The 22,067-nt window shown below is 36.1% G+C and overlaps 1 protein-coding gene across 3 annotated transcripts; it reads left to right on the forward strand.

The window, feature by feature from the left end:
• Positions 1-1,896: 1,896 nt before the first annotated feature.
• Positions 1,897-20,897, forward strand: ferry3 (FERRY endosomal RAB5 effector complex subunit 3). Of its 3 annotated transcripts, none has more exons than XM_081356441.1 (14): positions 1,897-1,944; positions 2,391-2,574; positions 2,698-2,843; positions 10,534-10,715; positions 11,396-11,495; positions 11,594-11,715; positions 12,130-12,236; positions 13,792-13,989; positions 14,091-14,219; positions 15,235-15,306; positions 15,379-15,581; positions 17,659-17,716; positions 18,802-18,869; positions 19,473-20,897. In XM_081356441.1, the coding sequence occupies exons 2-14, from the start codon at positions 2,397-2,399 to the stop codon at positions 19,563-19,565; spliced, it is 1,656 nt and encodes a 551-aa protein (XP_081212567.1). In that variant the 5' UTR covers positions 1,897-1,944; positions 2,391-2,396; the 3' UTR covers positions 19,566-20,897. The 3 variants fall into 3 exon arrangements, with proteins under 3 accessions (XP_081212567.1, XP_081212568.1, XP_081212569.1); XM_081356442.1 differs by lacking the exon at positions 1,897-1,944 and adding an exon at positions 1,947-2,054; XM_081356443.1 differs by lacking the exon at positions 1,897-1,944 and having other exon boundaries at positions 2,317-2,574.
• Positions 20,898-22,067: the final 1,170 nt, after the last annotated feature.

Consider the following 22,067-nt stretch of genomic DNA (forward strand, 5'->3'; position numbering starts at 1 on the left):
ACAACAAACTAGAAACGTCGTTGTCTACTAATGTTACTTACTTTTTGTCCATAGTCAGATGCCGTCATTTAAAATGGTCTACGGAAATTCATACATTTCTGTCCATCTTCTTCACATCGAGTAGCCAATATTTGATGGATTAGTGTACTGTAGTAAACGGCAGCGCGCAGAGTGAAACTGATGAGGGCGGCAGGCAGGTGGCGCGCCTCCCACGCGCGTGTTCTTTCTTGTTGCAGTGGCCGCCGTAACCATGGTGACAACGTTACAACGCAGGGATTATACAACGTGAAATACGATTGAAAGTTTTGTTTTTCCGTTTAAAGGGAAGTAAAGCCACAGTTGGATGTTGCTTCAACTTTGGCCACTTTAGGCGTCTATGACTTTAGGTGTGTGTTTTTTTTATTATTAAAACTAAAAAGAAAAAGATTTGATCTTTTTAATCTTTTATATTTTTACAGTAAGCATATCCATTAAAATAATAAATAATTATATATAAATATGAATATGTGTATGATTTAAACAATGAGTGCAATAAACCATTTCAATATTTATCACGTGAAAATGATTGAACTTATAGACTATCAATTTTTTATGACTGTCCCTTTCATCACAACCAAAAAAAAAAAAAATTCTCTAAAGTTGTTTACAACAGTGTTAATGAAAAGCTTTAGACCTATTTATTTTTAAAAAACGTGTGAAGAAAACAATGAAAACTATTTACTGCATGCAATTTTGTCAAGATTTGCAAAACGTGTGAAAATATTACGTTAATATTATTAGTTGTATACTTTTTATTATTTATATATATATATATATACACATTTTTTTTTTTTTTTTTTTTTTTTTTTACAATTTATACTATTTAGGCTGACACATAAAGTCAGCCATTTTTCTCCAAAAAAATACTTAAAATGTAATTTCCATCACAGAATGCCCTTAAACAAATCAAATGAGATGTGGTGACAAATGTTCGTGATTTTCAGAAAAGCTGACAAAATGACAGAATTCTTCTGTGATGCCTTTATGTGCTGGTTTTATACCCGTAAAATATTGATTATAATATCAAGAACACTAAGCAATTACATTACATTACACTACGTATCAATTTTCTTTCAGTTCCATTTAGTCAAGCAGGCTTTTTTGAAACTCAGGCCACATGATTATGCAATGATGTCTTAATTTTTTTCTCATGACTAAGTGAAAAGAGACAGTGCCGTGCGTGATTTATAGGCTTCAAGAGACAAAGAGCTCAACAAATGTGTCACTCTACCTGTAACTGATACAGCATGCATCTTTAATAGAGGTCTTGTCTATGTAACAGAGAACAAATCCTGTATTCACACCTCATGCTTCTGTTCAATGACAACAGTGTCCCATCCTAAATGATACAGTGACACAAAATACTACTATTAATATTACACTATTGCAGCATGAAAGGAATTTATATTATTCAGTGGACCATTTAGGTCCTCGAGTGCCATTAGGCCCACACAAAGGCCTATATCCTATTAAATATATGCTACTCTATTAATTATTATCTTAATTAAGATAGCCTAGTATTATATCTGATAAACAAGTCAAAGATTTCAGGCCTACAGGTAGACAAACATTTTCATACTGGCCTACAAGAATAATCCGATTTTGTGTGATTAATAAGCAGCAATTTAAAAAAGAAAAGCAGCAATTCACATTTTTCATAGCATTTAGGCCTAAGTAATCGATTTTTGCTTGTAAACTGAGAGGACTATTTTATGTTGTATTGCTAACTTTTGGCCAGTATATTGGTCTGAAATATGAAATGATAATTATTGAGAAATAAATAATTATAATAAATTAGTTTAAACTTTTTTTTCCCCCGACAAATCTCCTGTCGAGAAGAATCTGCTGTTACCAATTGCACACTAGCTGATCAGCTGACAGCTAGCCGAGTAAAAACAAGCGGAGGTAAGCCGGAAGTGTCTTTCAAGCAAATAATATTGAACAATTTACTGAAAAATGCTCGAATAATAGCCTTGTATTTCAACCACACTTGATTTTCAAACATACCTGAGTTTGTATGTGTTTTTTTAGTCTTCTGGGACGAGCTCGTTTCCGACCACTGAATTTATTCGTGTGATGTAAAACGATGTGCTTAGTTATGAACAGATATTTGCATCCATATTTTCTGTATTTATCTAACGAGAATTTCTGGGTACATCACGACGGCAGAGTTATTTGACGTGCTTATCCATATATTACAGTCTCAGTCCATCTCTGCAGAACCTATGGCTGTGTCTCAAAACCTAGGGAGCTGCCCTACTAGGCAGCATTCATAATAGTTATGTCTGTATCTGTCGTCTATGCTGTAAATCCATTATTTGTTTGTCTGTCTGTCTGTCTTCTGAATACAGGCTAAGATGAGGAAAAACAAAGGGAAAACCAATACAATTGAAAAGGAGTTTGTGTTTGAGTTTAAGGCAGGAAAACATCACTGTGTCCTCAAAGTACCACTTCAGTTCCCACTCAAAGAAAATGTCAGTGATCTTCATGGGCGGATCATGCTGCTTCATAAAATCCCCTGTTTTGTAGAAAATGGTAATGTATTAACATTTATTTGAACATGTATCAGATTCAATCCTCAGTTTATCAACACATTATGTTCAAGTCGTGAATACGAATTACTGTGTAAACCCTCTAACGCTTCTGCTTTGATTTTAGACTTGAAAAACAGACTTGTTAGTTTCATAGAGAGGGAAATGTTAGCGGATTACGACCGAGAAGCAGAGGCAGCCCTGCAGAGACTCGCTACTGGAGAGGTTGACGTCAACAAACTTACAAATATATGGGCCAAGGCCTATTCTGAGGTAAGAGCACAGTCTCAATCTAATAATTAAATTATTTCGGTGTTATTTCATTCCTTCTACATCTACACCAGCACCACTTCAGCTTTTAATTCTAAATCAATTTCCCTTTATTAAGTATATTAGTCAAGTCACTTTTATTTATATTGTACTTTACACAACACAGGTTGTTTCAAAGCAGCTTCACATTAGTAAAACAGGTCAATTTTGAAGTGAATTCAATTTAATCTGTAGCCTGGGAAAACCCAGACAACATCCGGCAAATTTAGATTTGCTCTGCAAGTAGTCTGGCAAAGAGCTCATTCAAGCCCATTTCTAATCCGATCACCAATCAGAAACTTTGGGGCGGGCTTTACACAATGACGATCGCTCTGATTGGTTTTAGGTCTATCCAATTGCGCCCAGAGGCAACTTTTAAATGCATTATTATGTTCAAATTGCAAACACATGAGGACAGTCTCCATGAAAGACCCACTGGCAGATGAACGTGCTACTACATTTCTCTCCGAAACGGTAGGAAATTAAATTAGATTTAATAGAGGATTTTAACTGTGACAAGATGATTGACAGGATGCACGCGACAGATCAGTCCGATAAAGATGACGAAGTAGTATGTCCCAAAGCTTGCCTACTTTTTTGCTACACATTCAAAAGTAAATACATTTTCTTCACAAAAAGAGTACATACTTTTATGGCGTAGTAGTGTAACTTAGGCGAATTGGGACGCAGCATATGGCTTTACACGATGACGATCGCTCTGATTGGTTTTAGGTCTATCCAATTGCTCCCAGAGGCATTTGAGCGACGTCCGTTGGTGACGCCCCTTTGGAAATGAGTTATTAAAGGGTAACTAAACCCTAAACCAACTTTTTTTAGTTAATGATCTGTAAGAATGGGGCTTTATTAGTGCTGTTCATTGATTCAAGTAATTTTTTTGACATTTGTGTTAAAAGTGTTTTAATTTTACAAAATATAGTGTAAAAACGTCTGAGTGCTGCCCTCTTCAGGTTGAACAGTGGCTACTGCAGTTGAATTTTCCTATTGGAAGTTGTGGTACCCTCTGACGTCAGAGGGTACCAGCCACTGATCTATATAGAATGACTGGATAGCTCATGACGTCATAAACAGTGAAGCCACCGCGCCGCCATATTGGTATTCCCTAGTGAGCTCACGCGTTCTATTGAATCAATAGGAAATTTTATGATTTAACTGAGAAAACATTGCCTAAGGAGACACAGTTTTAAAATCTAAAGTCTCCCTGTATATTCTCACAACGCAAACATCCTAAGCATTTAAATGGATTTGTTTAAAGTCGGGAATTTTTTCCTGCTTATTAAAAAACGGCAATTTCTTTGCAAAAGGAATAAAAAGCTGTAAGAGAACACTAGTCAGAATTCACTGAAGAGCTATCATCACAGGTAAGAAAAACAGTTAGATAATATTAATTAAATAGTGAATGCTACAGACCTATATTTTTGTGAATTGGTGAATATTCAGGTGAATATTGTTTCGTGACCACGAATTAATAATACCTCAGCACGTTATCTTGTGGCCACGTTGTAATTCGTTAAATCAAAATGAGGGAGGGAATTAGTTCAACGTGTCCACGATTTATTAAAACGAGGGGACAAATAAGTCGTCGTAACAACGAATTATTTAGGTGGACAGGGCGCATAAGAACAAGCAGAGAGAGAGCCCCGGCCGCGCGCGCGCGCACTCTCACCGCCTTCGAACAACACGAGCGCTCTATGTTCTCTCTCTCTCGCGCATATCAACATAAGTTGACACAATAGTAAAAGGTCGGAAGACCGAATGTGTTTTATAGATTAGTAGTTTGTTCATATAAAGTGTTTGATTAGCAAGTACATGTTAAGGTAATAAAATTGTATGGGTTAAAGTCGGCATGAAATCAAATTTGACAAATCTTCTTCTTATATGTAATATTGTAGTGTTTATTATAAATGATTTATCTGTGCACTTCATTATTTTTTTAAAATTCATGTACCCTTATAATCTTTAATCAAATACATTACCCTTCCCTCCCCCCTCGAAACGACCTCTCTTCTCTTTCGGTCACGTGCCATGGCGAAAGGGTGCGGCCAGAGCCGATGAGGGTGCGGCTATAATCGAGATGCTCTCGAGGGTGAACTTGACTGATAACAGAGAATGTCTAATAAGGCTGATAACTTGACTTGACTCATCTTGGTTCGCGGGAATAATAAAATAAAATAAAAAATGGAAGGGGAGGGTAACGGTGGGGAGTCTGGTGGAGAGAAATCCTCCACAACTGAACGTAAACTGACATTCAAATCTGCCTCGATTTTGTTTGCAACGCCAAACCTCCAACGATCCAATCAATTCCCGAAGGACGAAATCAATCCCCGCCCTACATTTTTTTCTAATTTCAGAAGCCGTTTCACTCGGATATGCGTCACAACAAGGAAAAAATTACAATCTCAACTTCCGTTTCATGCCGACTTTAATGTAGCCTAACGGTAAACGGAGTCTGCACGAAGCTCTTTTGAAGTCAAATGGTGTCGCTCTTGGACACTTACCGTAATTGTGATTATTGCTGCCCTGAGGTTTCTTATAGGCTACTGTTGATTGTTTTATCGTTGTTTTTTGAAGAAGCAGCAGCATTACTCTTGCCTCGGAGAAAACAACACGGGCATAGCGACAATTTTGCATATAAATTATTACTTAAAGGGCTTGAATTACAACCTTTGGGTAGTTTTTCTACATCATTTTGTGAACGTCGTTTTACACTTGTTTACTGCACAGCGGGGCATCTTAAAAGTGCCATCGGAGCTACCGATCTCTGTATAACGGGCGCTGGAGCCCTCTGCTGGTAGGGAATCGTAAGATGGCCGCTCGAACACTTGCGGTGGCTTCACTGCCTAGTGGCAGTTTAGAACGTCATGAGCTATCCAGTCATTATATAGATCAGTGGTACCAGCTAACCACGCCCTTGCCTACAGAGAGATACGTCTCAGATGCACGCCCCCTCTCCACTGGGCTCTGCCTACTTTTCCAGCATTTTTCAAATATTGCCAGTGGGTGGAGTCAGGCTCTGACCAGGGGTTTAGTTACCCTTTAATGAAGCTTTGCCAGACCTTAACTCAGTTACTACTGAGAATGGTCTGGTTTTAACCAGGCTATTTAATCTGTTTAACAGCTCTACAGATGTTAATAGTGGCATTATATTTCAGCTTTAATTTAGTATGTTTCAATTTCAAATCATTGTTTCAATGTTGCAAAGTTCATTAATTATTAATCAAGTTATGATAAGCAGCTCAACAGAAGGCAATAGTGCCATTATTCAATTGAATTCTGTTTAATGTTTATTCAGTTAAGTTTAATTCAGTTAGTGTCATAGATAGAGATGCACCAGCGGAAAATTCAGGTTGTGCTTGCCGAAAACCAAAGCCGATAAATAAAAACTGAACACAGTAAAAACATGCAATCAGAGAAGTGATATGGAACTGTATGCTGAATACTGGATACTGAAACCGCGCATTTCTCTGAAAATAATTGCATACCTTAGAACGTTCATCAACCAATCAGATTCAAGCATTCAACTGCCCTGTAGTATAAATGTCTGTTTCGGTCACTGATTTTGATCCTCCAAATCCATTTCGGACTGAAACCGAAAATAGCTACTGAAAGTTTTTCTTTTTTCCGGAAAGACATTTTGCCAGCTTAACAATTGTTATGTTTTTTACACAACAGTACAATGCATTGAACGCACTGTAATTCTATCCCTTACAATCTCATTTTCATTCCCGTCAAAAATTAATTAGGGCGCTTTGCTGATAAAGGTCCATTACTCAGCTTAATTATTGAATATCAATTGAATTACTCAATATCAGTCGTCTTTTAATTTGCTAATTTGTCTTTTAAACCAATAAATCACACTGGCTCTGCCCACACAAATAATTCCTTTGAAACAGAATATCTGTCCTATTTCCACATTTAAGAAGGTCAGCCCGACCATCTGCATTAGCACTTCAAAGTATTGCAGTTTAAATTCTGCTTCCACTTGCTCCAGCAAACTTATAAAAAGAAAGCAGAATCCGCCCCCTCCCTTTTCTATGAAACGCTGATGGCTCACAGCTATGCACACAGGATAACCATTAACATTTTACAGCAGCCATACACAAATACACATGGATGCTCTCCAATCTATTTCAAGCCCATCAAATGGCCTTTTAACGACCACCTGGTTGTTTGTGTAAAAAGATTTTTATGGTTTTATTTATAGCGGTTAATTAAGCTTCCAGGTCAAAATATGTAGGAAAAAGTTAATCTAATGTAAACAACCTATTCTTTTATTTAGAAAAAAATATGAACTATAAATATTAATAAAAAAAATCAAGACTTAAAGACCCGATTAAAAAATCGAGTTTTTAATGTTGTTTGTATGTCTATGGGGTGTTTTTACTATGCTTTAAGACAAACCATGTGCAAATTCATGAGTCAAATCCATTGATGCTGAGTATTTTCTCCTTAAAACTGCAGTGAAAAAAAGACACTCTCAAAAACAGAGTTTGAAACCACCCGTTTCCTACCATCACAAACATGTAACCAATCCCGTCAATGTGCTGCATAGTGAACGCAATAACACCTTTAAGAAGGGGACAGGAAAAATCAGATACATATAGCAATATAGCGGTTGAATTATGATGTATATTATGATGTTATGATGAACTATATGTCTTTCTCCACTGACGTTCTATGGTGTTCAAAGCGTTTCTAACTCAAAGCTGCCTGACTCTGAGATGGCGAATGGGAACATGGTAGGGCTGAACGATATGGACAAAATTTCATATCTCGATTTTCATGCCAGATCAAGGCCGTAACCAGGGTTTGAAAATTAGTGAGGTCCGAGGTGAGGTGCAGGGCCGGATTAAGAATTCAGAGGCCCCTGGGCACAATCAATGTCTTGTAGGCCCCCCCTTAGGCAGGCCTAATGTATAGTTTGTCCAAGGACATTTTAATTTTGCATTAAGAGTTTTAGTTTACTGACTTAAAAGGAACTTTGTTGTACTATGCTGGAGTAAAGTTCATAAATGATAGATCTTTCCCATATAGGATTTTGTAAAACTATGTTGGGTAAACCTCTGTCCCTCTAGGGGGGTTCGGGGGCATGCTCCCCCGCAAGAAAATTTTGTACATTTTAAGGTTAAATGCATCAATCTGGTGCTCTTTGAGAGCTCAAAATTAAGAGCTTCAACGGGCTTCAACCCATGAACTGTGCACAAATAAAAAACATTGACTTGTACCTGGACATTAAAGGGGGCTCAAACATATTTTTTAGTTATGATATGGAGTTTCAGTCTACATTACATTATAACTGGTGTTTTAGTATGCCAAACAATTAGTATAATAATATAATAATGATTTCTATAATTATTCCTATGACATAAAATCCATATAGCCTAATAAATGAAAATGAATATTTCAAAAGTATATTTTACATTACACTATAGGAAAATTACAATACTTTTGTCCTAATGTCTTCACTTGCAAGAAATAAACCCTTTGATCGCGTGAGCAAAGTGCGCACTTTTCTTTAAATCACGCAGCACAAACATAATGCCTATATAGGATACTTAAAGTCTTGTGCTGTTTTATAAAGCACAAAACCATATCACGGTTTCGATATTAGTTCGTTGGCAAAATATAACGCTAGAGACCTTTATGTTAGGCTATACATTTTACATCTCATGTGTATTGGGAAAAGGGAGAAGAGGGAGAAGAGCGAGTTCGGCAAAAGGCGGATTCGAACTCGAGTCGAACGCGTCAAAAGCTACTTAGTTTCAAGCACCTCACGCACGCCCAACGACCCGTGCAACTGTAGCTATTTAGTTGTGGGTGCCTTTTTTGCTAAAAAGACAGGCACTTAGTGCAAATTATACGCGCCATTATCGGAAATGTAAAAGAAAAAAAAGTTTATTGGCACTTTTTGGTCATTTCATGACTTTCAAATTGACATCAACTACGATGCTGTTGCATCATGCTTGTAGTTTCTTTTGCGCTTTATTTATAAATTATAATAAAGTGACATAAAGCGCTCTGCCGCATTTTTTACAGTCTATGCTCACAACACGCTCTCAAGCCCCGTTCACTGATCTACCTTCTCGCAGCGACATAAATTGCAAACACACATATGACGCGGTTTAAACGGCTAATTAATCATTCAGAGAGCTTGAAATTTTATTTTTGAATATAAAAAAATGACCGAGGTCCGGACCTCGGTGACCTCATAGCTGGCTACGGCCATGTGCCAGATATCTCGATATCGATACAATACGATATGACTACGTAAGTACTAAAAAAACAATACATTTAGAGTTTGTAAAATACACACTAATGTCTATGGAAGAGGTAATAATAATCCTTTCCATTATAATTCGACACGTTTTATTCATATCAGATACACATTGTGTAAGTAACTTCAATGTTTACTCTATTCTATTCCCAGTTCACCAGCCACTTACTTTTAAGTATTTCGGGAGAAGTGGATGAATTCACGTGTTGTAAACATAGAGGTTGTAAATCCAACAGATCCGATTCTCTGAACTGCGTCTGCGGCACAAACTAACACGGCGGCGCCCATCGCGCATAACGTTACAGCTCAACTAACGCGATCGTTATAAAGGTGTTTAAACAACAATATACTTCCACTTGCATGTATTTGACAATCGGAATATCAGATATTTCATGCCATAGCTAACACATTTGTGAATATTCTGAATAAAAAAGGAAAAATTACATAAAGGAAGATCATCATTCATTCAGCGCTGTTGCTGCTGCGGTGTGTCACGTGACAAGCAATGACGCGTCACCATGGAAACGCCGCCCCCCCTCTCACAATATAGTTCCCACGTCCCTGGTAGTGTGCGCGCGCTGGCTTTAGCGGTGCATTCAAGGGCACTCGTAAAACTGATGTTTGTTGTGACTGCTAGAGTTGTATGCAGGGCGAGCGCGGAGAGGGGAAATCTATATCGTCTATATCGTTGCTTTTTTCGATAGTAATATCTTGAAAGTTCATATCTCGATATAGATACGATAACGATATATCGTTCAGCCCTAGAACATGGTTTATGTAACATATTAGCAACACATTATTAGCTCTTTGAGAACGTAGTCAAGCCAAAGGCTAATCATATCAATTACCGTTGTAGAGAGCGATACATAAAACGCATTACCATTCTGATACATCGACTTTTGTTGACGAGCCTGTATAGTTTACTCTTCTGAATCAGTTTTTGGTTTAAACATAGATGGCATATTTCCACTCGCCACTGTGTAACATTTACTACAGTTGATCGAGTGGATCAGGAAGACCGAGCTGGTGTGATTGAGTGGAGACAGGGACAAATTTTCATAATTATTGAATTTTCTTTATTGAATCAAGGGTGTAGAGTTTCATTCAAGCTATTTTAAGGCATGAAAATATTATTTTCACAAAAAAATAAAAACGTTTAGATAGGTAATTTTGATTATCTAAGATGAGTTTTAATGGATACAATTATTGACTGCAGGGGGACTTTAAAACAACAACAAACAAAAGCATTTAGGGAAATCAATTTATGTAGTTCCAGTAGGTGACTAGTTGGTACAGAACAAGTACTCAGCAAGTCGTTTACTATTGTGCCACCCTGGTGTTCTGTATTATTTCTGTGTGTAGACTACGCTGGAACATGCCCGTCCTGAAGAACCCAGCTGGGATGAGGATTTTGCGAGTGTCTATCATGAGTTGATCCACTCTCCAGCCTCAGAGACCCTTCTCAACCTGGAACACAATTACTTTGTCAGTGTCTCTGAGCTCATCAGCGAGAGAGACATGGAGCTCAAGAAACTTCAGGAGAGGTTTGTGTGGGAGTTTGCAGTGAGACGGAATTCTGTTTTATGAGGCAAAATGCCAGGGAGTGCAATTTGGATAATGAGCTCTCTGAACGTAAATGCAGAATGTCTCAATGTTCAGTCAAAAATAAGTAGTTTTGTTTAATTGCATAATAGTGCAGATGGAGTATATTATTTGTGTACTTTTTTTTTTTTTTTAAGATAATGATTATATTAATTGTTTGAACAGAAAACCTGTGACTGAAATGCAAGTCAACATTTGGACACAACTTTATTCTGACTATTTTTTACATAAATATGAAACTATTATTTCTTTTTAATATATGCACTACCATTTAAAGTTGTGGTGTTAGATTTTTTTTTTTTTTAAATAAATCTCTTATGCTTGCCATGGCTATATTTATTTGTTTAAAAATGTATTAAAAAAACCCCACTTGTTTATTCCTGTGATGCAAAGCTGAATTTTCAGCAGCCATTACTCCAGTCTTAAGTGTGTGTATATATATATATAATTGTATATAAATATAATAATATATATACACAAATATATTTAAACACTTACTTTTATGTTGATGTGATTAATCGCGATTAATCGATTTGTCAGCTATATATATATCTTCATAAGAAGATATATGTCCAAAACACCTACTATGAAATAGATGAAATATTAGAATTTGTCTTTACAGACAGGCTGTTGAGATGAATAAAGTCATGCAGGAGCTGGGAAAGAGCTTGTGCGACCAGGATGTGAATACCGTGGCTGCCCAACACTTTGATGCACAACAAGTAAGACCAAACTGTCAGTCAGATTGAAACAAACTATAATAATGCAAAACATATGAATGACTCCAGACTCTTCTGTTTGGTGTTTTTGTGATGGGAAGGTGCTAGAGAACAAGTGGGCCAGTGAACTGAAGCATGTCACAGGCATCCAGAAACACGAGTACCAGGAATGGGTGATGAAGCTTCACCGGGACCTACAGAACCCCAACAACAGCACAATAAAGTGAGTGAAAGAGAAAGATTTAAAGACACTGATGGCATTAAGATTATGAATCCTTGCCGAAGTGATCAATGATTGTGTCAGGTGGTGAAGTGAATAGTTGTAGAAATCAGACACAGAGAAGCTGAAAGCTGCCCATGTGCGAGTAACATCCTCAAAGAGATTCTTCTGGTTCTGATTTAGGAAATTCTGCCTTAGACATTTCATTCACTTGACTGTGAATGTTTTTAACACCACATTAGATGCGGTTTCAGTTCAAACTGATTTTTACTGCATCCCCGCTTTGACACATTGACACCGTCTAGCACATGAGTGAATAGTGTTACACTTGAGCCAACGGCAAAACAACTGTATTTATCATTGTGATTGATGGACGGCGAGGAACTTTAGAAGTTGAGCTTGTTATTTGTGTTTCAGCGAGGAGATCAAGGTGCAGCCCGGTCAGCTGGGGGAGGCAGGGGAAGCGGGGGCTCGGCTCTTCGAGGAGCAGCGACAGCTGGAGGAGAGCTTCACCATCCACTTAGGTATGGCGTTTCCTTGGAAACATTGGGCGCTACAAAACTGCACATAAAAATACCCACATACAACAAACCGGCGCGGGGATTTACGCCCACTTCCAATGTGTTTTCAGTCAGCCTCTCAAGGTCATTATTAACAACGTTTTGATCATATGTAGTGGACATGTTCAATTAATGTTTGACCAGAAAGGGTCCAAATGCATTTTGTTTCGATTTAAAACTTCTTTTTGTGAAATGTTTTGCTTGCAATATTCTTTGCCTTTATGTTTGATAATTTAGTATCTAATATAATGACATTGATGCACATTCATGCATTTTTAGATGTGTTTTAACCAAATATTTTTCGGGCCATTCTACATAAGGATGCACCCATTTTAAAATTCTGGGCAAGAACGTAATCTAATAATTGAAATGTAAATTCATGGCATTCAAATGAAAAGTAATTTTAAATAAGTGTTTTATAGAGTTATAAAGTCAAATTGTGTTGTGAGATATAAGCTCATTTTCTCGCCATTGAGTATATATCTCAGAATTCTGAGTATATAACTCGCAATTGCGAGAAAAAGTCCTTTATATCTTGCAATTCGAACTTTATAACTCGCAATTGTGAATTTATATCTCACAATTCTGACTTTATAACTCGCAATTGTGAATTTATATCTCACAATTCTGACTTTATAACTCGCAATTGTGAATTTATATCTCACAATTCTGACTTTAAGACTCGCAATTGCTAGAAAACACATCAGATTTGTGATAATATTTGGATAATATTCGCAATTACCTTTTTAAATGTTTTATTCTGGGGTGGAAACAAGCTTCCATAGAATTTAGATGCCACAACACTATAAAGTACAGTATAAAAATGGACATACATTTTGAGATTAGCTAAAGATTACATTTAACAGTGTTATTAAAAAATTAATGTTAATAAATATGAACTAAAATTTAAACTAAGTGAGCATTAGAAGACATATGCATAAATATAAATATCATAAATATTTGATATCGACCAGTATACACTTCTGTTCAAAAGTTTGGATTCAGTAATTTATTTTTTAAAGAAATATTAATACTTTTATTCAGCAAGGATGCATTAAATTGATCAATAGAGACATGTATGATGTTTATTTTAAATAAATGCTGTTCTATTGAACTTTCTATTCATCAAAGAATCCTGAAAAAGGTTGTTGAAAACGGTTTTCAACATTGATAATAAGAAATGTTTCTTGAGCAGCAAATCAGCATATTAGAATGATTAGAATGACAGAGGACCATGTGCCACTGACTAATGAAAATTCAGCTTTGCATCAGAAATAAATCGAATAAAAAGCAGTTATTTTCAATTGTAATAATATTTCACAGTATTACGTTTTACTGTATTTTTTATCTAATAAATGCAGCCTTGGTGAGCATAAGAAACTTCTTTCAAAAACATAAAAAATCTTACTGCCCCAAAACTTTTGAACAGTAGAGTATATCCAATATTAACCGAACATCAAAATATTTATTTTTAAATAAACAGATACAAAAATATTTTGCGTATATTTCTGTCTTTCAGGGGCTCAGCTGAAGACCATGCACAATCTCCGTCTGCTGCGATCTGATGTTCTGGACTTTTGTAAGCACCGTCGGCACAGCAGCAGTGGGGTGAAGTTACGGCGACTGCAAACTGCCCTCTCGCTCTACTCCACATCGCTCTGCGGCCTGGTGCTGCTGGTCGACAACAGAGTCAACTCGTACAGTGGCATCAAGAGAGGTATCATATCTAATTTGTAGCATTTCGTTGCAAAGATAAACAAAAGTCAAAATAAAAGACAACTAACGTAATAACATCTTCAATTGTTCCTATGACCTCAGACTTTGCAACAGTGTCTAAGGAGTGCACAGACTTCCACTTCCCCAGATTGGATGAGCAGCTGGACATCATCCAGCAGGTGGTGCTGTACGCACGAGCTCAGCGCAGCAGCAAGCAGAGAGAGCAGCCCGGTGAGTGACACAACAACTGTTTGTGTGTGTGTGTGTGTGTGTGTGTGTGTGTGTTTGTGCCCGTCCAAAACCAGCACCTCTGCATTGCACCATCGCATATCCAACTTCATTCCCACCACGAGGAAGTGTTCAGTTTCATTCGACTGGGACTATGACAGGCTACAATGAAACTTGATACAATTTTTTTTTCAAGATGCACAAATGTTTTGGCAGAAAGTGAAGTGCACTGGTACAGTTTTTCATTTTGCTAACTCTTTGTAATAACTGTTGCATATTTAATAACCACAGTGAAAGAGAACTCTTATTACCATGATAATATCTTTTTTTGCTTTTCGACTTTTGTTAAGTAATTTGCAGTGAATTTATACCACTGAGATTAAAATTTTATTGTATGGTAATTGGTACAATAAGAGACTTATTTTAAAAACATTAAAAAATCTAAATTATTCCAAACTTTTGACCAGTAGTGTATATACATACAGGGGTTGAAATTTTTATACATATACATTGTATACATACATATATACATTTCATCCCAAAATCAAAAGGAAATAACATGAAACATAAATGTATTTATTTATTTAAATTAAGCAGATCCTCCCAACCCAATTCACAGCAGCCTGCTTTTTTATTATTATTAAAATAAATATTTACTTTTTTGTTGCCTGTTTTTTTTGTAGAAATTTTTCTGCCTTATTTTTTTTTTTGTATATGAAAACTAAGCACATTTTCTCCCAAATTCAATTACTATAATGCAAATAAGAATTGTATAATATTTAAATTGTAAATTGTATTTATACATTATTTATATATATATATATATATATATATATATATTTTTTTTTTTTTTTTTTGTATTTTTTTTTATTATATATGTATGTGTGATGAATAGAATGGAAAAAATAATTGTGTCCAATAAATCTAATGACAATCATTGTTTAAAATTATGATCAAAAGTGAAGTGCAACATATTTGGATGCATTACACTAATACACATCTTGATTTTGTTTTATAGAGATGACAAGAAATGGGGGAAGTGAAGACAAAAATAAGATCATAGATAGGAATTCCTCCAATATCCTCCCAGGTAATTCGAACATTTCCGTATGCTTTTAGCGCTCTGTTTGATTAGAACTAACATGCTGTGGTTTTTCATAAGGTGAATTCTACATCTCTCGCCATTCCAACCTGTCTGAGGTTCATATTGTCTTCCACCTCTGTGTGGATGATAATGTGCGTTCGGGGAACATCACAGCGCGGGACCCGGCCATCATGGGCCTAAGGAACATCTTGAAGGTCTGCTGCACCCATGACATCACCACCATCACCATCCCACTGCTGCTGGTGCATGACATGTCTGAGGTAAGATAGATAGATGACATTTCACTTCATTAAAGAAAACATTTTTATTGCTGAACTATTTTGTAAACATTTACAAACAATGACTTATGTTTACATTATTTAAGCATCTGTGAAGTGAATCATGGGAGTGATTCATGTCTGAATTCCTAAAAGTGTCCAAAGCCTGAACTTTTGAACCGCTAGACACAATTTTGATTAGAACGTCTAAAAATTGTAGTTGAGGACTTAAATATCGTAGGGTGTTCAAAAACCCAACTGAGCCTCAACTTTTCTATTACTGGAATCTATAACAATCTACATTCTAAGTGTGTTCCAGAGCATTCTGCTGCCAACTACCATCATTAAGATGTTTTTGTGGGAATGTTGGAGGCTTTGGCCCTTTACCTTGGCATCTAGTTCTAGAACATGCAAACAAGCAGCCAAACAAAACAAAACATTCCATTTTAACCACCTGCGTCACGCTACATATATCTGATATATTTGCTCTCAAGAAGCAAAAAGCATTTTTGTTCACTTGTGATTGGTGTTCCTATAATTCAGCATGCATTTGTTTTCCTTGAAAATGTTGCTTCATTGTGCACGCTTAATTACTGTAATTTATTAACAAGCCAAAGCATGTGATCTGGCTTGCATTGATGTGTGGAAAATGAAAAGGGCCATGTCCTATTATGCAAACAATTCTATTCTACTTAAAATATGAACACATAAATAAATAAAGAAATCATCATTTTGAATCCTAGAGTGAATTTAGGTTGTGATGGGAAATGCTTTGCAAAATTTTCGAAGCAGTTTGAAACTGGTGGTGCCTGCTGGTAAAAACAGTGTAAATGCAATGAAAACCCATCCAAAACATGCATAAACACGCGTTTTACAAACCAATTGCAAATGTATCTATTAAATGCAATTAACAAATCATTTAAAACCATTAAATATGAAGTGTCTGTATAATATAATATTTAATACATTGTAGGGCTTGTTTTATGGAGAGCTTGGTTAATCAGGCCAATAAGAGACTTTTAACTTCAACTCTTCCTTATTATACAAATGTGTCATTAAAAATGTCTACAAATTCATAAAACTATATAGACACTGGTTCATGTGTTCACACTGAGATCATTGCCCCCTAGCGGCGAACCATTGACATTTCTATCACGACTTTGAACGTTTGAAACATGTTGCGAATCAATGGCTCAAAACAAATGATTTGCAAGGGGTTTTGAAGCTTTGCGAAGTGCCAATTTACTAAATTTAGGCATAACAACATTAAAAATGTTTTTTTTTTTTTTTAGATGTAACTTAGAAGTAAAAAAAAAAGATTAACTGTGATTGAGCATAAGGTGACAGCAAAGGTAATATCAGCCAGTATATAACCAATGTCGACATATCATTTAAATAATGAACGAGATCCAATGTGGTACCGAGATTTTGTCCTGATTAAATTGAACTCTTTAACTTTAGGTTAAATTTTAACTTGGATGCTCAACCTCAAAACTCTGTCGTCTAATTTAGAAATAGTCTGTTTTGGATCAGGCCGTCTGGACTGACCAGTGTAGTTCTGGGTAAACGAAAGCCTCAATCACAGCCTCTCTGACCACAGGCCGATGTTGAGGAATGTTCAGTGTTCAGGAAATGTTTTTCATCTGAACAGGAACTGTGTGTTCTCCCAGCCAAAGGCCAAGGATGCTTATAAGGCTGAGGTCTTAAGCCCTTTTGGGGCAGGATTCGTTTTTAGGACGTACATGTCTGTAAAGTAATTGTTACTTTGGACTTCTGTAATGTTTATCGTCGAATGTCTGTAGAAATCGACAAGATAAGTGCGACTACTGCGTTTATATTGCTGTTACACAGAAATGTCTCATCACAAAATGATCTATAGTAAAATATTAAACGTGTGACATGAAAATGAAAGTGAAATTAATTTGAGATCTGAATAGTCCTGTATGAGAAGTTGTAGTTCTTCTTCACTTTGTGGAAGTTTTTCTCTACAAAGAGTTGTTTGGTACTTTTGCATCCCGGTTAAATATTATCTCAGTCACTAATTTGATCCCTCTCTTCCTCTTCCTCCTCTTCTGTACAGGAGATGACCATTCCCTGGTGTCTGAAACGAGCTGAGCTGGTCTTCAAGTGTGTGAAAGGTGGGCATTCAAAGAGCACAAATGTAGAATGTGCAGAAACTGCCATTGATTATCAACATATTCTATCAATAGCCTATATATAATTTGTTTACATTCTGATTATTTTTGTCTGTAATAATGGTTTTAAAGGCATCTAATACTGGGTTGTAAAATATTTTAGTTGAAAAGATACCCATCCCATTTAGTTGGTTGTGTAAGACCAGCCTTAATGTGGATAATTTTCCCTACTAGTAACAAATATCTCAATTATGCTTTTTTTACATTTTCAACTTTCTTTAGTGTGTAATGTTACTGTTTGAGCATGAAAAAGGTCTGCAAAGTTACAAAGCATAAAGTCCACTCCAAAGGGAGTTATTCTCTATATCAGCAAGCACTTGATTGTAGTCTTCAGTTTTCTTCTGGGAATGTACACGTCACAGCATTCCTCATTTAAATAGCTCCCGTAGAAGGCATATGAGTTGTGTTAGTAATGTGTTGAAAGTTTTGGTTATGGTAAGGGGCGTGATATTTCTGAAACCCACTTGAAGTGGTTGACTAATCAAACAGCTGACCAATCAGAGCACATTGCGCTATTTGGAAGGATTGGCTTCATAGAGACAGGAACTAAACAGAGCGTTACTGACAGACTGGGAAGAGAGGTGCTGCAACAATGTCAAATATCCGAAAAATAGTGTTTTTTGAACATTCAAGCTTGAAAAACTATTCCTGTAGACCCTTAAAAACAAAATAAACACTTTGTAAAAGAGCATAATATGGCCTCTTTAATATGCTATTTTTTAAATAATATTTTGCAAGACATTACATTATTCTTTACATATTATTTGGGAGCAACATATTAAAGTAATTTCCAAGGTCAACCCTTTAGAGGATAAAGCATATAACAAAACAAATAAACAAAAAAAAATTGTTTACTTTTGAGGGTCAATAAGAGTAGTATAATCAATCAATTTAGTTTAGAGTATTGTTGTTCATATTTACTTATCTTTTGTGTCAAATAAGAAGTCATTTTCTCCATTATCTCTTCTTGAAACAATATGATAATGGTAAGAATGCAAATTGAGTCTTCTTTGCCTTTTTTTATTTAGGTTTTATGATGGAAATGGCCTCCTGGGATGGAGGAATCTCACGGACTGTTCAGTTCCTTGTTCCACAGGTTAGTTTTAGCCTCATTGACAGTACAACAGTGTCTTTTTTTTATCTAATCAGTGACTATTCAGGAAATTTACTGGCAGTAGAATAAATAAAGCATAATATACTAACTGTAATCTCAAACAATAGTGTCCATCGGTTGACAAATGCTTACAGGCTTAGTGGACTCTTCACATTCACAGCTGCCTGTTTTACTCTTTAACACCTTTTAAAATAACTCCTCTAAACTAAACCCTGTTGTCTAGATGCCGAACACACTGTATACTTACACTGTATATATATGTACACTATCATTCAAAAATATGGGGTCTGTAAGATTTGTATGTTTTTGAAATTTGATCAAAATACAGTAAAAACAGTCATATTGTGGAAAAATTAATAATATGTAAAATGTTTTCTATTTGAAAATATTGTAAAATGTTCAGTGTCACATGATCCTTCAGAAATCATTCTAATATGCTGATTTGCTGCTCAAGGAACATTGTGAAAGTCTAACTTTTGGTCAATTTAATACCCTGAGCCTAAGCCTTTTACTAAGTTACACTGTTTAGCAATTTATTAAAGAATGTGGCATCAATCTGTCTTTCTGATTGTCTTTTACCATCAGAGTATCTCAGAGGAGATGTTCTACCAGCTGAGCAACATGCTGCCTCAGATCTTCAGAGTCTCCTCGACGCTTACACTAACGTCAAAACGCTAAACACACACAGCACACCTCAGCTGGTGTCTTGTCACTTTAGGTTCTTAATTTTCAGAGACGTACAAACCGTAAGCTGTCATGTGATCAACACAATCCTGTCACAGGAGGCTTAGCACCATGGCCTGATTCTTTCAGTCATGAATTTTCCCTGGAATTCATAGATCTGTGCATTCCACATATCAGAGGGAAGAGGGCTGTGATTGCCGTTCACCTAATGCTGCATGGGTAAACGTCATGGGCAATGCCAAGACAAGCTGTGTGTTTGTGCTGCATTGCAGTCAACCACCTTTGGCCTCTTGTGTCATCATTCCTCTCCACAAACACAAGATGGCGCTTTATTCGGTAGCATTTACATGTAGTTTGAGGTAACCAAAGCTGCTGATTCCAAATGTCAAATGAAACCAACCTTCCAAGCAATCTAAGTGATTTACCATGTGTTTGTATATTAAGTGCCAGTTGTAAGCCCTGGCATGTGTGCAGTTATATTTGAACTGTGTAATCTTTGGAAAGTGGGGCATTTGAAAACAGTATCATCTGTTTTTTATTGTAAATCTAACTTAACAGGACTCTAAAAAATATATACCTACATAATATTAATCAGGCAAGCAGGAAAGATTTTTAGAGCCACAAAGAAAATCTACATATTAACTGTTTTCTGTTAAGTCTTTTCCCCTAATGAGGATATTACCATATGAAGTAGCAAAGTAGGGCTAATCTGAGGGTTAAAGCATTTGCATCCATATTAGCCTTTTGTCTGATTCTACTGACGTGCTAATTATACGTTCATTGCTAAATGTAAATGCTTTGTAATTAAAGTACACTTCAATTAAACTCTGAATTTGACTATTTGATAATGCCAAAGATGTATTAAAAATGTTTTGGTTTAGTTCAACTGCAGGTCTGCTTCCTCTATTACGTATTATTTGTAATTAAAGGGATCATTTACCCACCCTCGTGTTGTTCCAAACCTGCGTGAGTTTCTTTCTTCTGTTGGACACAAAAGAAGATATTTTAATGAATGTTGGTATCCAGACAGTTGATGGTAGCCAATCGTTGTATAGTAGGAAAAAAGACTATGGAAGTCAATGGCTACCATCAACTGTCTGGATACCAACATTCATTAAAATATCTTCTTTTGTGTCCAACAGAAGAAAGAAACTCATGCAGGTTTGGAACAACATGAGGGTGAGTAAATGATGACCGAATTTCAATTTCGGGGTGAATTATCACTTAATATACCGGTATATACTTTTGTATACTTTCACATATATACTATGTGTGAAGTGTAGAAGTGTATTTATGTGTGTGTATATAAAGTATATGTTTTTGGTCAACAGGGTTTCTTTCATTCTTGGCAAAAACAGTACAAATATGTTATCTTTTAATTTGATGTATGAATCAAACAGGTCACCAACAAAAGTTCTAGACTGTTCTGCTGTCCCTGCCAAAGTGAACTCAATCAGTCTCTAATGGCCCAGCAGTCTCGCTGTCAATGGTGCTCAACTCGGAGAGCTTGTGCTAAGGAAATGTGTCACCAAACGTCTCACATTCTTAGTATCATAGTGTCAGAATCTGGTCTCTGGTTACCAGGGGTGCCGCCAGAAATTCTGGGCCCTATGGAAACCAAAATTTCTGGGCCCCCTACATTTTTTACAGATAAAATTTAACCCAATAAACATGCCCTGTATACTTTAAAAAAGATACTTAGCACATTGCGTTGTTAAAATGTCTAAAGATGAGTACAAAGCCTACAAAAACAAGAAAAAAAATATTTATACAAATTTGACTTATAAGTCAAACACACACGTAATAACCATATTATTTATATTGGCCTATTTGGTTTTCATAATATAAAATATTAAAATATCTATTTTGTAAACTCCTTATAGCCAATGGTTACTACAGACACATGTTTTATTCGGTTTTTTATATTATTTTTTTCTGGGGCATTTTATTCATATTAAGAACGTCAAGTTTGACATAATCGATGCGTTTTTTCGTATCCGTCATTCTGTGGCTCTGTCAAAACACCATTCAAACCCTTGGATGCGAAAAACGCAGAAAATCGAACCCGATCCGAATTATTATTATTTATTATATTTTTTTTTGACGCACGAAAGTTTCGGAGGCAGTGTGCTAGTGTGATTGACCCTAACGTGAGGTTGTATTTATTTTTTAACGTGCTAAAATATCGGACGCGAATTTCGCACGGAGGAAGGAGGACGTGGGTGTGCAGCAGCCGCTGAATCTGTGTAACGTTAGCTATTTTTTACAGTCTATGGTGTAGAGACATGATAACCCAGAGATGTTATTATTGTTGGATGTAAATCATAATTCAGTAATTATTTTACTAAGCTAGCTAGATAAAAGCAGGTCATGTAGCAACAAAAGTTTTGGAATACAGGAATAGGGCAAGATACCTTTCTTTTTGAAAAACTGTGTGACATACTGTCGACTTCGGCGTTCTCTGTCTTCTCTTTCCTTTCCTTTTTTGATGCCCTA

Source organism: Scardinius erythrophthalmus (genome assembly GCF_964197995.2).
Source record: "Scardinius erythrophthalmus genome assembly, chromosome: 24".
Taxonomy (NCBI): Eukaryota; Metazoa; Chordata; class Actinopteri; order Cypriniformes; family Leuciscidae; genus Scardinius; species Scardinius erythrophthalmus.

Excerpts from the sequence above, each read along its gene's own strand:
- ferry3 (XM_081356441.1), top strand. The coding sequence starts at position 2,397 with ATGAGGAAAAACAAAGGGAAAACCAATACAATTGAAAAGGAGTTTGTG. Across the intron at positions 10,716-11,395 it reads CTCAAGAAACTTCAGGAGAG|ACAGGCTGTTGAGATGAATA; the intron begins GTTTGTGTGGGA and ends TTGTCTTTACAG. Across the intron at positions 15,307-15,378 it reads TTCCTCCAATATCCTCCCAG|GTGAATTCTACATCTCTCGC; the intron begins GTAATTCGAACA and ends GTTTTTCATAAG.